The sequence below is a fragment of the Vipera ursinii genome, assembly GCF_947247035.1.
Source record: "Vipera ursinii genome assembly, chromosome: 1".
Lineage (NCBI taxonomy): Eukaryota > Metazoa > Chordata > Lepidosauria > Squamata > Viperidae > Vipera > Vipera ursinii.
In genome coordinates this window covers 277,814,625-277,831,678 of record NC_139512.1, presented here as the reverse complement: position 1 = coordinate 277,831,678, position 17,054 = coordinate 277,814,625, and the positions used below count along the sequence as shown (strand labels likewise).

Genomic DNA, 17,054 nt, shown 5'->3' with positions numbered 1-17,054 from the left:
TTAAGCGGTCACTTTCTCCTGCTGATTCTGAGGAGGAAAGAGAAATAACTTACCCAAATCCCTGGGTTAACCAGATCATGGGGATTGAGGTATTAGCAGAAAATCTTGCTAATTCAAATAAGGTTCTCTAATAGAACAAGTGATCAAGACCATAGCAGAATCGTGCAAAGCCTTGGACAGACTATTTACATATCCTGCCTCATTAAATATACTGTAAAGAAATTATTTCTTCCTGGCAAACACAGAAACTGGCCTCTGAGATCTATTACATTGTACACAAGGAATCCAAACATGTATAAATGAGAGAAACGTTTAATTTTAACCCAACTTTTCTTAACCTGGAATGCTCCAAATATATTTGGCATAACAATATTGTGGACTATACCTGGAGTCATGGAGAAGTAGAGCCTACTAAGATAACTCAGGTTTCATTTTGATCGTCTGTCAAAAAGTACACTCTACATACTTCCAAGCTGATAGGATAAAAGCCATAGGATGCTAGCTCACCAGATAATTTCTAAACTATATATCATAACTTGCACATAACAAAACACAAGAGCTTAGAGTAAAAAATGGGCTTTGATTCTACTTATGATGTATGAGCTAAACCAATTCAATCAGTGTGGTTCTTATCATTAAGAGAGAATGCTGTATATGGTACAAGTACTACTAAGACAAGCACCTTTCCCCAACTTATTAAAACGTATTATTTGAGAATCTTAATTTACCCTAAGTCATGATGGGCTGCACATCTCATTTATTGTCTCATAAAGTGATGACCATGGCACACAAAAAAGCAATTTGAAATATAAGGAGAGTCAGTAGCAAAGACCATGATTCCATAAATGAAATAAAAGAAAAAAAGAATTATTGTATATCTATAAAATTAAGAGAAAGGGATATGATGTACAGGTAGTTGTCGACTTACAACAGTTCATTAGTGACCGTTCAAAGTTACAACGGCACTGAAAAAAAGTGATTTATGACCATTTTTCAGACTTACAACCATTGCAGCATCCCCATGGTCATGTATCAACTGATTCATATTTATGATGGTTGCAATGTCCCGGGGATGTATGATCAGCTTTTGTGACTTTCTGATACACAAAGTCAATGGGAAAGCCAGATTCACTTAACAACAGTGTTACTAATTTAACAACTGCAGTGATTCACTTAACAAATGTGGCAAGGAAAGTTGTAAAATAGGGAAAACTCACTTAACAAATTTCTCATTTAGCAACAAATTTTGGGGTCAATTGCGGTTGTAAGTTGAGGACCACCTGTAATAGGTTTGAATGAAAAGGTTTCATTTTGTGAATTAGAATAACTGGATGCATCAATATCTTCAGAGGAATGAAAAGGGACGGACCAAATATGAGTTCTGGAACAGATTATGCAAATTTTAAATGTATTAGATTCCAGGGGAAAAATTATTCCATTAGCTGATGTGGATGGATGAGAGACAAGAGAGTTCAGAGTTTATAAAAATTGAATGGGTGAGCGACTTAGTGAATAAAAATAGTGACAGGTATTTGGATTGAAAAAAATTTGTCTGGAACATAAGGTTTAAGCACAAGTCTATTCACACGTTCACATGGGAAAGGAATAAGTGCAAATCTAGAGACATACAGTACTAAGAAAAGCTAAAAAAATTAAATAAAACTAGAACAGTTCTGAATGCAAAAAAGGCCATTATTTGGCACTATCAAGAGTCAATCTTGGGCAAGATTGGATATTGGAGAAGTGAAACAATTAGAGGGAAGGATTAAAGGATTATACAAAGGGAATATACAATCTATGTATGAAAAGTTATAAATTAAAACAATGAAGATGGTAGGTGCTCGGAACAAAAACAAATTACCGAGTACTACAGAAATATGGAACAATAACAACAATAATGAGCAGAATAGAAAAGGATGTTTCTGGAATAATGTGTATATGAAAATTACTGTTGCAAAAAATGAGGATGTATATAGATAGAAAGAATAGATGCACAGGAAGCAACTGAATGCAACAAACAATTGTAAAGATTAAAAAAGTAGAAAGAACACGAACATGTTACTGAAGTAACGTATTATTCTCAAAGTGAGTGAAGATGAAGTCTCCAGTAGAATGAAACTTAACTGAAATAAATATGATGAAATGAATTGTGATGATGACAGCACAGCAGTTTAAAAGTTTTAGAAACTTTAGAAATAACAATATGTCAAATATTACTTTTGCAACCAATCCAAATCCAAGAAGAAAAAGTTGCAAAAAAAAAGTCATGTCTTTAGGATGTGAGAAATTTTTAAGCTGTAGATATGACAACGTAACAGAGAAAAATGTGTAACATCTACAAGAATATCTTGTTTCCCCTATATAAAGGGAAAGTTAGCAAGAGTCAATGAAAAAAGTCAAGGCAATTAGTTTATTAATTGTGCTTGTGAACTGAAGGTGTTTGGCAGAATTTTGACTTGAAAGGTATGAGACATGACAATCAGCCAGAGTCAGTAAGTACAAATACGTTTTTATACCAGACAGGACCAGACTCTTTCATCGTCACTGGGAAATGTATGAATTGAAGAAAGAAAATTAATTGTATATTTGTTGATTTAAAGAGAAAGTGCATACTACAATGGCACCTTGGTCCCTGTCGTTAATTCATTCTGAAAGATGTGCCGAATACGGGTACCGAGAAAACCATGTGACCCGCTATTTCAGCCAGAAGAAATAGTGAGTCATGAAGCAGTCAACATCAACATATTCTTCACTGCATGTTGACAACTCAGAGAAACATGAGTGCTGGAACAAGGTTTGTACTTCAAAAGGCATCAAATACTGAATTCAATGAATTTTGAAGCAGTCAAATGCCGAGGTATGACTGTAAAGTGAGTAGCCTTGAGTAACAAAATGTTTTGTGGAAATTTTGGAGGGTGTATCATGACTCTTTCGTTGTTTAAAGCATTTATCAATGAAGCAAGGCAAAGACAGTTGGCAAGGACAAAACAAAATGGAGGTATTATTAATGATGCTGGTATAAAGTAAATGTACAGGTAGTCCTCAACTTATGACTGTTTGGTTAATGTTGGTTCAAATTAATGGCCTCGGAAAGAAACCTTTTCCTCGTATACCACACATCTGACTATCACAAAACACTGTAGATCTCCTATGGTCATGTGATTGAGATCAGGGTATTTGACAATCAATTTGCACTTATAAGCAGTTCCCCACTTCCCATGTTCATATGTTCACCATTTGCAATCTTCTTTGCTAGCGTCCCCAGAAAATCAATGGGAAAGCCAGCAAGGAATAAGATCACATTTATTGTTATTTTTTACTATGAGCAAATTGGCTCACATTAAAAATGAAATTGTTGCCTCAAAAGCAAGTATCTACCCATACAAATACATAACACACATACACACAAACACACACACACACATAAATATTAATCACTGTCCATTTGGAGTATGCAGCGGAAAGAGGAAACTTGATAGTTCATAACGTTGATGTTATATGGAACAAAACTGAATCTGGATGTTCTGCTTTGGATACCACAAAGCCTCCTCCCAGGTAACAAGGAAAACAGGTTGTGAAGAGGATGTGTACCATCCCAACCTTGCTCAAGTATCGCTTATGTGCTATGTCAAGGAGAGAGTGAACTACCATTAATTTTTTCTACCATCCTCACCATTCTCTGCACTGGCTTCCTGTCTGAAGCAGTGATGCTTCCAAATCAGACAGTAATGTAATATGACAAGATATTCTCAATCATCCCTCTGTAGAAAGCGGTACGGACAGGGGAAGGAAGATGAGCTTTTCTCACGCAATGCAGAAAATGCAGGCACTGCTGTGCCCTCTTCAGCAGTGTCTCACTGTTGAACGATCAAGAGAAGACTGAAAGCTCCTGCCACCTGCCAAGAGGACTTCCTATTATCTCTGCAGGCTGGCTGGAAGAGCTGCCTACTGGATGGATTTCAGCTCCATGCAGAGCTCAAACCCTCTGGCACGCAGCCTTTTCCACTCTCAAAGAGCCACCTGCCTGGAAGGTTTCAATTCCACAAGGAGCTCAAATTCTCCAGCAGGCAGCCTTTTCACTCTCAAAACCGCCTGCTACAAGATAGGCAGCTGATTTTTTTTTAATCCCATTTATATCCCGCCCTTCTCCGAAGACTCAGGGCTGCTTACAATTTAAAGCACAAATCAATGTGCTTTACTCTGTCTACTTCACAACCTGGGATATCACTTAACAACCGCACACTCGAGTGCCAGGATTGTGGTAGTTGAGTGAAGTGGTCACAAAGGTATCTCGCTTAACAACCATTTCATTCAATAACCGAAATTCCAATCCAATTATGGTCATAAGGACCTGTAGTCCTTTCCTTTTTTTCTTGTATCATACCTTTCATTTCTTTGTTTACTATTTCTTATTTTAGAGCATTTCGTGTCATTCCATTTAACCGAAAAGAAAATGTGAAACATATTTAAATAGATACCTTTTATATAAATTTTAAACTGCTTTTTTTTTTAATCCCATTTATATCCCGCCTTTCTCCGAAGACTCAGGGCGGCTTACAATCTAAAGCACAAATCAATGTGCTTAGCAATAGCCTTCATTCTATGTTATATGCCTGCTTGTTAGGGCTTTCACACACACACCCCAAGCGGCATTATTACAAAGTCAGCTGAATTGCCCCCAACAATCTGGGTCCTCATTTTACCTACCTCGGAAGGACGGAAGGCTGAGTCAACCTTGAGCCTGGTGGGACTCGAACCTGCACTAATTGCAGGCAGCTGGTGTTACTTAAGGAGGCATTAGCCCACTGCTCCACCAAGGCTCTTTTAAAACAACAAGCCTTCGGCATTAATATTTATAAAAAACAGAAGCTGAACAGATGACATTTGTCATTTTTAATCCAGGGAGCAGACAAACCTTTAGACTTACCTACTGAGAAAGATAACTGTTGCTTTAGATCATGGGCACAAATGGCACTGGATTCCCCACAATCTCCTGCATGACCACAGGGATTTATTTTATAATGCACTTTATCAGGATCAACAGCTTCCCATGTGTAACTGAAAAAAAGGAGGGAAATCATGATTGCTATGTTTTAAACAAACTCCACAAATAACTGTTTCAACATAGACTACTGCTGTCAAACATATCTTCAAGTCAGCAACTTTTTCATCCACCCTGACCTGCTCATTGTTAATACTGTGCTTATATATTCTGTGTTTGAACATAAAGTATATATACATTTAAAAAGTAATAATATAACATTAATATTCATAATCATCCTAATAATAAAAACAAAAAGGAGGAGTCTGGAAAATTATGCTATGAAACTAACTCTTCCAAAGCCATTGCACTTGATACCTTGAAGATACCTTGAATATTGGAAAGATAGTTAAAAACATAAACATTTCACACAACAATTCATTAGGAGTCAAATTACTAATCCCGTTGTTATAAACCCAAATGAGACACTTCTTAGGACAAAAACAAACCAAATTTCAACACCTAAGTGACCACAGGAACGGTTATAATCAACCCATTAAACATTTTGAGGTATCATATATACCAGGGGTATCAAACTGCCAGCCCACGGGCCAGATGCGTCATCCGGAAGCCGCGCCCACCCCATTGCCGGCAATGGCGAAACGGCTCCGATACGTTGTGCGACGTCACGTGACATCGCGAGTTTGACATGTCTGATATATACAAAGCAAAATATTTTGATTTTGTAGTCATACAAATCTAATTTCATAGACTTGGCAGCAATTTCCATTGTTTTAGCAGAAGACATTTTAAAAGATTCCTGAATTTGCATAAATAATTCAGCTTCTTTTTAAAAAATGTTAGTGACCTAGGAATCACAGTTAATTCCTCCAAACTGAGTGATAGGATCAGGAGCAGTTATAGCATTTGAACTAGATAAACTGCATAACAAATACTTAAATTCAAGGTACTGAGATTCAAGGTACTGGTAATGGTGTTTAAAGCCCTCCATGGCATGGGGCCGGAGTACCTTAGGGAACATCTGCTGCCGGCATCAAGCTCCCTGCGCCCTGTGCGTTCCCACAGAGAGGGCCTCCTCAGGGTGCCACCGATCAGAGAATGTCGATTGGTGGCCCCCAGGGGGAGATCCTTCTCTGTGGGCGCCCCGGAGCTGTGGAATCAGCTACCGGTAGAGCTCCGGATGGCGCCCGATCTTCGCTCCTTTCGTCGCGATCTCAAGACGTTTCTGTTTGTTCAAGCCGGCCTAGCCTGATGGGGATTGGTGGGGTTTTTTATTTTTGGTGTCTTAATTTTAACTTGGTGTTTTAGAATTCTATTCCAATTGTTTTAACTTGGGCAATCATTTAATCTCTTTTTAATGTTTGTATTTAGTATTTTATTCTGCCCTGTGAACCGCCCTGAGTCCTCAGGGAGAAGGGCGGTATACAAATATTATTAAATTAAATTAAAATTAAATTATATAAATCCATGAACACCAACCAGCAGTCAGAAGACGTGATGAAAATTCTTTACTTAAAATAACATATAGACAGATTTAACCGTAGTTTCAATTGGGAAAATGTGACTATCCTAGGCCAAGCCAAGTCTAAAAATGCCAGGGAATTTCTAAAAGCCTGGCACTCTGACAAATGAGCCATCAATAGACGCATACCACAGACATTAACACCACCTATATAGACTAAGCAAAAGAGACTATCACCCAGCCCAAAAAGGAACAAAAGACCCAAGCACCTCTCCACCAGCAATCAGCACCCAGATCAACATAGATTAACTCCAAGGTTAACATCAGACCAACAATCAAGCAAACAATATCCCAATCAAGAAACTACCAAAGAAGTAAGGTGTGACACAAGAGCAAAGGGAAGGAATGAATCAATTGATAACTGTTGAAGAAATTATTTTAGCAATTAAACAATTAAAAGTGAGTAAGGCACCTGGAGCAGATGTTTTGACAGCCATTTATTATAAAAACTTACAAATAGAAATGGTGGAACCTCTAAAAGAATTATTTAGAACAATTCAGTCTGGAGGAGGAGTGCCTCCTTCGTGGAAAACAGCTTTTATAAGGTTAATTCCAAAGGAAGATCAAGATCTTACTCAAACTAAAAATTACAGACCAATATCGCTTTTAAATACTGATTATAAGATATTTGCTAAAATTTTAGCAAATAGATTAATGAAGGTTATGCAGCAAATGATTCATAGTGATCAAACAGGATTTATAAGTGGTAGACAAATGAAAAATAATGTGAGACATATTGTAAATTTATTAGAATTTTTGGAAAGAAATAATCAAGTCCCCGCAGCGCTGATCTTTTTGGATGCCGAAAAGGCTTTTGATCAATTGAATTGGCAATTTTTATTTAAAGTATTGGAGAAGATGGAGTTTGGGGGATAGGTTTTTACAACCTATTAGGGGAATATATCAGAAACAAACAGCCCAAATAATAATTAATGGTAGTTTAACAGAAGCTTGTAAAATTGAAAAGGGTACAAGACAGGGATGTCCATTGTCACCTTTGTTGTTTGTTTTAACATTGGAAATATTATTGATCAAGATACGTGATTCAAATAAGATAAAGATCAAGATTATAGATTAAGGGCGTTTGCGGAAGACTTGGTTATTACTTTAAGTCAACCAACTCTGTCGGTTGTAGATTTGATGGAGATAATTTTGCAATATGGAAAAGTTTCTGGATTTAAGATAAATAGGCAAAAAACTAAAATACTGTCTAAAAATATGACTATAGAACAAAAGGAAGTCTAGGAAAATTAAAGGATTTAAAATTGTTAAAAAGATTAAATATTTAGGGGTATATATTTCAGTTTCAAATGTGAAATTATATAAAAATAATTATGAATTGTTATGGTTAAAAGTACAAAAAGAGTTAGATAGTTGGAGAAAATTACAATTGTCTTTATTGGGAAGAATTGCAACAGTGAAAATGAATGTCTTACCAAAATTTTTATTCTTGTTCCAAATGATACCTATACTTAAAAAAGACTCAGATTTGGAAGAATGGCAGAAAGCTATTAATAAATTTGTTTGGGCAGGGAAAAGAGAGTAAAACTTAAGATAATGCAAGATATACATGAAAGAGGTGGTCTTAAAATGCCCAATTTTAAATTATATTATGAGGCTGCGGTTTTATCATCAATTGGTGATTGGTTTAATTTAACACAAGGAAGATTATTGAATATTGAGGGATGTGATTTATTATATGGTTGGCATGCATATTTGTTGTATGATAAGAAGGTGGATAATATTTTTAAGACTCATATATTAAGATATGCTCTGTTGCGAGTTTGGAAAAAATATCGATATAATTATAAAATACCAATTTGGGCAATACCTAAACACGCAATAGAAAATATAAGTGTGGGATTTAAACATGTGACTACATATAAAGAAATTCTTAGAATGGAAAGGAATGTATGGCAATTAGTTTAATATTTTAAAAGAAGAAAAAATAGTTCAGACCTGGTTTCAGTATGGGCAGTTACAAGCTAGATGCAAAGATGACCAGAAAATTGGTATTTTGACAACTGATGAAAATTTGGTAAAACAAATTAGAGATCAAAGTCAAGCGCATATAAGAAGGATATATAATGTATTGATAGAAATAGATTCAGAAATGGAACTTGTTAAAGATTGTATGATAAAATGGGCCCAGAATATTCAAGAACCAATAACGATGGATGTTTGGGGAAAAATTTGGGTCAGAAATGTAAAATTCACACAGGCACAAAATTTAAGAGAGAATTTTTATAAAATGTTTTATAGATGGCATTTAGATCCTAAAAAATTAGCATGTATGTATCCAAATTATCAGCCTAAATCAGGGGTCAGCAACCTGAAACAGTGAAAGAGCCACTCGGAACCGGTTCCCTCACAAAAGGAAAAACTGGGAGCCGCAAAAAAGATGTGTGCACATGTGCGTACATGCGCGCATGCGCAGAACAGGGTTTGACTGAGGCGAGATATGCACCTACCCTGCATATTTGAATTGATTGGTTGAACCTTTTTAGTTCCACTTTTTTTTTTTGGACTGCACATGGCAGAGGACTGGGAGCCGCGGGTTGCAGACCTGTGGCCTAAATGTTGGAGGTGTGGTTGTGATGATGCAACATATTATCATATATGGTGGACTTGCAAAAAAGTTAAAGCTTTTTGGATTAAAATTTGGTGGAATATGCAGAAAATATTTAAGAAAAAGATAAGGTTTTCTCCACAGTTATTTCTGTTGGGTATTATTACAGATTGTACTGCTATAGAAACCAAATTGATGTTGAATTTAATAACGGCAGCAAGACTTTTGGTATCTCAATATTGGAAGAAGGAAGACCTGCCTACGATAGAAGAGTGGACTTTAAAAGTTTCAAACCTGGCAGAAATGGCAAAAATCTCAGCATACTTGAAAGAACAATCACAACAGAGATATATTTTGGAATGGAGAAGATGGATCGATTATATTCAGAATAAATATGGGACTAAAAAGTTTCATTTAGCATATGAATGAGCATTAGTATTATAAGATGTATTATTATTTAGTTATTATTATTTATTTAGTTATGTTTAAGGGGAGTTAAAGTGCGATAGAATTTAAAGTGGTTTTTTTTAGTTAGTTAGCATATTTTAGCTTAAGTTTGTAAAAGTTAACACCCTGTATTCAGCTCTGGGAAGTCGGAGGGGGGGAGGGAGGGAGTTTATGTTTTTAAAATTGGTTTGTGCTTAAATTGTAAGCCGCCCTGAGTCTTCGGAGAAGGGCGGGATATAAATGGGATTAAAATAAATTAAATAAATAAATAAAATGTATTTTAAAACTTTTCAATAAAAAAGAAAAAGAAACTGCCAAAGAAGCCAACAGAAAACACCCCAATCAAAGAATCTCTCAGACCACCCTCACGGACAGCGACAAGCAAGCCACTAGAACAGGGGTCTTCAAAATTGGCCCTTTTATGACTTGTGGACTTCAACTTCCAGAATTCCTCAGCCAGCTTTGCTGGCTGAGGAATTCTGGGAGTTGAAGTCCACAAGTCATAAAAGGGCCAAGTTTGAAGACCCCTGCACTAGAATATAAACTGACAGCAAACAGCACTCCTTTTAGCACTAATGATGTTACCTAGTTTGGGTAATGAAACATCTGCAAGAAAACAAGCAAGCTCAGAGAGCACCAAGGACCCCTCAAATCTCCACCTGATTTCTAATTAATCACCAATTATGCCCCAAGTGCTTGACAAAAAAGAGCTATCCGCTTACTACCTTCATAAAAACAGGTACCAGTTAATGTTTTTTCACTGCATACATTTTTTTGAAATGCCTACATTCTTCTCAAAAAATATTTCCCTAATGTTGTTTATCTGCTATGTGGTTAGGCATAAACTTTCCATAATATCTGTAAATAAATCCTTTGGTCCTCAAATAATATGGGCACCATTTTTTTCCATAAGAAACCCCTGCAGAGAGAAAAACATTTTAAATGATTCAGCTATAGGCCTAGACAGCTAACTAGATGAATCACAACCACGAAAAGTGATTCAAACATTGGAGCTAACTGCTGTGAACTATACTGTACTTAAAAGTTTTTCTGAGCTTTGTTCCCAGTCATGTGACTGTCACTCAACCAGGATGTCTTAAAGTACACAAAGAAAGAACTGTTTAATATTACAAAATGTGGTCTTTCTGTCCTCACTGAGATTATCCTCTAATTCAAGTCAATTTTATAACATGACGAGATCATCCTATCCATAAAAATTAAAGATTTGGTCAGACACATGTGTCTTTTTTTTTTACAGATAGTCAAATTATGACCAAAATTGAGATTAGAACCTTTGTTGTTGAGTAAAGTGGTTGTTACATGAGATGCCTACATGACCACTTTGCTTAAGACTGCAATCTCAACTCTTCCATTTGGAGTCCTTAAGTAGATGGAATAAAAGAACTGCCTGCCAAAGGAGGGCAGACAGCTCTCCTGTGTGTGCAGAACGGAAGACCTGAGGTGAGGTGCAGGAATGGAGCTTGGATCTTCTGAATTATTTTGTTTGTCCATCCCAACACAGAAGTTCCCCTCCCCTCCATGCATGAAAGGGAACTCCTGCACTGGGCTGGAGAAATGAAACTCAGATCTTTGCAATGCTTTGTTTCTTCAGCCCAGCAAAGGAGTTCCCATTTCCTCCCTGCTCTTTGTTTCTGCAGCAAAGGATTTCCATATATGCTCACTGAAGAGAGGTGAAATCCTTTGGCAGGAGGTGGCAGCTTTCAATTTTCCATGCCAACTTCCCCACTGACTTTCTAGGGAAGCCAGAGAAGTTTGCAAATGGCGGTCAAATCACTGGGAGGGCATGGCAACCGGTCTTAAGTGTGAAGAGGTTGCCAAGCACTCAGATCTTCATCACACGACTGGGGGGTGAGTGGGAGTGGCATGACATTTTACAATGGCTGAAAGTGCTTTACAGACTATAAAACCTCCCTTTCCACACTGTTGTAAATTCAAACAGTCATTAAATGATGGATCATAAGTCCAGGACTACCTGTAAAGTATTACTATTTACTTATTTATTTGCAGGGCTTCTATGGCACTCTAACAAAAAAATAAACGTATTTAACTCTTATTAGAAAAATATATTCAATTAGCAAGTTTTGATAATTGTGCTACATACAAAAACATATTTGTTAATTTGTCAGGTTGCTGCAAATTCATTCTATGTTTGGATGAGAAGAAGTGACAATAGGAAACTCTTGTATCTTCCAAGGATAGGTTTTAATCACTGATCTCATGCTGCTCGGCTGTAACTCCTCTCCTGAGCTTGAAATACCTTTCCAGGGAGCCCCCGCCCCGCCCCCCCAATGGTCTGTTCTATAGTTCTAATCTCAGAAGGCTTTCCTTGAGCATGCCATGTATTGTTTGCAAGATACTAAAAGCACTTTAAAAACTTATCAAAACTATGAAGATATTTTACTTCCCTTCCAGCTCAGAACAAAGATGTGTTTGTCAAATTTATGAAAGAAAGCGAGTATTCACTTTGGCAAATGAACCTTGATGATGATTATACAATGACCAAATTCATACGTATATAAGCCATTATGTAGTTGGTCTGAATCAGGCTTAGCATACTGCATGCAACCAGCACCTGAAGTTTTCAAATCAGGCTTCAATAGGATACTTTCACCATCCCCAAACAAGTTATACCACTACTGTAATGAATTTATCAAATGAAATCTGATTTTTTAAAAAATGGTGTATTTCTTGCCCAATCCAATCGATGGATTAATGATGGAAGGTTGCACAAATTCATTTTGCTACTTTGGGGGATAATAGTATCAGGAAGATTGATTGCCCCCTAGATTAATGTTATATAAATAGAGAATATAAAATTAACAATTTTAAAGTCAAAATAACTATCTTGAAAAAATCATCACATGTATTAACTAAGCAATTTTTCAGTTATTACATAGTCTTCCAAGGTAGCTAAGCTAAATAGCAGCCAATATATTATTGAGGCATCAATAGTATTATGGGACATTCAAGCACAACTGAAGAGATAAGTCAGCTGACAATACATAAGTAGTTGATTTGAAAATGGGACTACTTACTTCCTCTGTGTACAAATAAGTCTTCTGTGATGACAATACTGGATAAACACAACAAACTAAGCTAAAATGTGGCTTACTTGTTTATGGATTTGGGCATTATGAAGGTTCACTCAGTATGATTTGTAAATAAAAGTGATGGCATGTTTTTGGTGCCTCCAAGTCATTCTTGGCTCCTGGCAATTTTCTAGTCCTGACTAGTCCTTAGTCAGGGACTAGGCAAAACGTTTAGAACTGGTTTGCCATGGCCTTCATCCTAGAGCTGAGACAACATGCCTGGTTTTGTGCCCTAAGACAGGACTAGAATACAGGATCTCCCAGTTTCTAGCCTTGGAGCTCAACCATTGCAACAAAATATTCCTAAAATAAAGGCTGTATTTGCTGCAGATTCAATTAAGCCATGCTTAATCAAATCTAAGACCTAAATTTGTCATTTTGTCACACAGCCTGATATTTCAAAAAAAATAAAATTTGACAATCAAATGCGTGGTGAAATTTACATTTTAAATACTGCCTTACTTAGAAGCAGGTACACAGAATGGTGGGAAAATTGGTTATTGGTGTAAATATAATGGCTTTTTAACTACAGGCAATAATAATGTGTCCCATAATATATTACATTCGAGACAGATGAGAATGTAGAATTGAGAATTAATAACCTTTTGCTGAATTACAACGCCCAACAATAGCCAAACTGACTAAACCTACTACGGTACATATAGCAGTTTTGAAACAACTAGTGCCCTCACCCACAATTTTAAAACTTTTTTAAAATCTTGGCACAGATAAAATGCCAATATAGGCAGTCCTTGACTTACAATCACAACTGAGCTTACAAATTCTGTAATAAAGCAAGAAGGAATAGAAGATATCACAGAGGAGATACCATTTAAAAGAAACTATTGCCATTAACTGACTCAGTTAAAAAGGAGAGAGCGCCTGCATATCGCTACACTTCTTTGTTTGCTGACATTGTTCTTCTATACATTGGGTATAATTTCTTTGGTATTGCCTTAGACCAGGGGTAGGCAACCTCGGCTCTTTTATGACTCATGGACTTCAACTCCCAGAATTCCTGAGCCAGCTTGGCTGGCTCAGGAATTCTGGGAGTTGAAGTCCATGAGTCATAAAAGAGCCGAGGTTGCCTACCCCTGCCTTAGACTGTACACTGAGGAGGCAGAGATTTAATATTACTTATTCTTCAAGCTTTTACAGCATACCAAAATAGCAGAGGTGATACCAAATCCTAGAGTTATGTCTTTGGTGAATGTACTACCGTAGTACGGGAGCGTGTAAACTAGCTATAGATCCTAACTAAACTAACCAGAGTCTGGAATGATGCCTTCCAGAAAAAGATTGTGGAGAGTGCATGTATTCTTAGCATCATCAGGAAAAGTTGAGAAAATTTCCAGTCTATCCCTCTGAAGAACTGTTGCTCATTTTAAACAACTATTTAAGCTATATAGCCAAATACTGGTGTACTGTAGTACTATAGAGCAATTTCAGTTAATCTTTCACCTTAACATATCTGTTATGTTACATATATGCCTGGTTCACATAACATGCTTAATTATGTAAGTTATTTTTATGGTTCTCACATGGCTTAGCATGTTGTAAAAACCCATGTATTAAATTGGTTAAACCAACCATAACCTGAACATATTGCATACACATTGAACTGGGAGCCATTTATCTGCAATCCAAGAGGTCCCAGCAGGAAGTTTTAAAAACCAGTTCATTCCCTTATGTGAAAGTTATTTTCTTTCACCCCAATCTCTTTTCGGGTTGCCTATCTTGGGAAACGAACAGGTTTTTTCTTGCTCTTTAGGTTCACAATAGCCCCTATATTTAAAGATTGTTCAACACCTCTGATCTCTAGCCACAAAACAATGTTTGTTGGTACACTTAGGGAGGAAATCTGAACAAAGAAATTAACTGCATTCTGCAACAGCATTTAATAAGAGAAATATTACGCAAACACGTCCCAGAACTTTTTCTTAAGCTTAGGAATTTTACCTTAAGAAAAGTTTTAGGAGACAACACAATTTAAACAAATGATTGCAGCCGTTCACCCTCAGGGAAACTAAAATTCCTGCCTCCAAACTAGCATACGATAGCAAATGACATGCAGCGAGCTTTTCGGGGAAACCCAAGTTGAAGAAGATGATGCTGGGTTATCTGAAACGCCAACGTTGTTCGGTAACTGCAGAAGAGGTCACTTTTTTAAAAAAATCGCAGTTCCTCTTTGAACCATGGGGTAAAAAATCAGAGGAAGCGCAGAAAAAGCACTTGGAAACCTAAAGGCGAAAGCCCTCTTTAAGGAAGTCGCGCAAATGTATATTTCAGCTTCAACACGTCCCCGTTGCTCGCCCAAAGAGGAAACTAACTAGGGCAGGGGTCGGCAACCTCGGCTCTTTTATGACTCGTGGACTTCAACTCCCAGAATTCCTGAGCCAGCTACGCTGGCTCAGGAATTCTGGGAGTTGAAGTCCACGAGTCATAAAAGAGCCGAGGTTGCCGACCCCTGAACTAGGGCACCCGGCCACAGCCCGGGACAATTGCTTCCCAAACCTTTCCTTCTCAAAGGTTCCTGGGGGAGCTGCAGCTCTCCCTAAGCAAAAAAGCGGCGTTGGAAGGGAGGGGCTGGCATTTACCGGCATAGATCCTGGTAATTGAAGGCGTCCTGGGCCGCTACGGTGGTGGGGAGGTCTCCCTTCTGGCCCGGGAGGAGAAGCAAGAAGAGGGAAGGCAGCCAGCGGAGCCGGAGCCCGAGCGCAGCAGCCCCGCACGCTGAGGCGAAGGCGGCGCGCCCCATGGCAGGCCGAGGGGAAAAAAAAAAAAAGGCTCCGCGAAAGGCTACTCGGCTAACGTGAGCGAGCAGAAAGCCAGAAAGCGCCCTGGCGGAAGAGTCATGTGACTCCCTTCCTCCCTCCCTCCCTCCGCGCAACGCCGTTCACCTGACAGACCCGTCTGGGGCCTGGTCACGTGCTCCCGGTCATGTGAGGCGAGGCGAGGCGCGAGGGGGACGGCCGCGGGGAGCAGGTGGCGCAATCGGGAGAGGGGCGGCGCCTGCTCGGGCTTCTTGGCGAATGGGCGCCCCGCCCCCACCCACCCAGCCCCGGGCTGCCTCGCCTGGGCGCGGCTTTTGATTGGCCTGGCGGCCTGTTTTTCTCAGGAGGGTCCCAATAAAGGAGAACCTTTTGTTTGTTTGTGCTCAGGGTTGAAATGAGGGGGGGGGGTCCTTGGTGCTGTCTGAGTTTGGGGAGGGGGAGGGTTGGTTTGTTGTTTTTTTCTTCTTCCTGGCAGACATTCTGTTACCCCCCCCTTCCCACCTAGGTAGCATCGTCGGTACCAGTCCGGGTTAGAAGGAAAATCTTCCCGGTTGCCTCGGCTGGGACAGGGCTAATTCAGGGGTAGGCAAACCTCGGCTCTTTTCTGACTCGTGGACTTCAACTCCCAGAATTCCTGAGCCAGCTTGGCTGGCTCAGGAATTCTGGGAGTTGAAGTCCACGAGTCAGAAAAGAGCCGAGGCTGCCTGTTGTTGTTAGTTGCTCGTGTCTGACCCATCGCGACCCTATGGACAATGTTCCTCCAGGCCTTCTTTTATGACTCGTGGACTTCAACTCCCAGCTGGCTCAGGAATTCTGGGAGTTGAAGTCCACGAGTCAGAAAAGAGCCGAGGCTGCCTGTTGTTGTTAGTTGCGAAGTCGTGTCTGACCCATCGCGACCCTATGGACAACGTTCCTCCAGGCTTTCCTGTCCTCTACCATCTTCTGGAGTCCATCTCTAGGCTCACGCCTACTGCTTCAGTGACTCCATCCAGCCACCTCGTTCTCTGTTGTCCCCTTCTTCTATTGCCCTCAATCTTTCCCAGCATTAGGCTCTTCTCCAGTGAGTCCTTCCTTCTCAATTAGGTGGCCAAAGTATTTGAGTTTTAGCTTCAGGATCTGGCCTTCTAAAGAGCAGTCAGGGTTGATCTCCTCTAGGACTGACCGGTTTGATCGCCTTGCAGTCCAAGGAACTCGCAGGAGTCTTCTCCAGCAGAGGCTGCCTACCCCTGGGCTAATTGATGCCTGCGAGGCGGCCGTCTCTTTATAGCGGGGGCGAGCCACGGGCTTAACGAGAGCTTCAGCCATCGCTCCAGAGAGCAGTGTCCTCTGCCGAAGGCGCATCTCGCTTCTGTTACTTAAAAAGATGGTGCAGATTGAACGTACTTTGAAATTAGGAACACTGCTGCATTATTGCTAGCCCAATTTAGGTCGGTCTTTTGTGTTCTTAGGGTGGCCCGTCAAGATTCCTCTGGGATATCCCAGAGGGAGGTGCAAACACAACTCCCTCCTGTAATTGCTATTTGAAGGGATATTGCCCCCAACGAGGTGCTTCAAATTTATTAGTGGTTTGAACTATCTTTTACAAAGTTAAACACCATCCAAGTTAGTGGCGGTCATCGTGTATTTCAGC

At 39.1% G+C, this 17,054-nt stretch overlaps 1 protein-coding gene across 1 annotated transcript in view; it reads right to left on the bottom strand.

Moving 5' to 3' along the window:
• The window catches only part of IGF2R (insulin like growth factor 2 receptor), a 93,540-nt gene extending 78,046 nt beyond the window's left edge, over positions 1-15,494 (bottom strand). Inside the window, exons 1-2 of the mRNA XM_083372883.1 lie at positions 15,248-15,494; positions 4,928-5,058 (exon numbers count right to left, since the gene is read on the bottom strand). Coding sequence (XP_083229009.1) covers positions 4,928-5,058; positions 15,248-15,408 — 292 coding nt within the window. The 5' untranslated portion in view covers positions 15,409-15,494. The remainder of the gene's footprint in view (positions 1-4,927; positions 5,059-15,247) is intronic.
• Between the last annotated feature and the right edge of the window lie 1,560 nt (positions 15,495-17,054).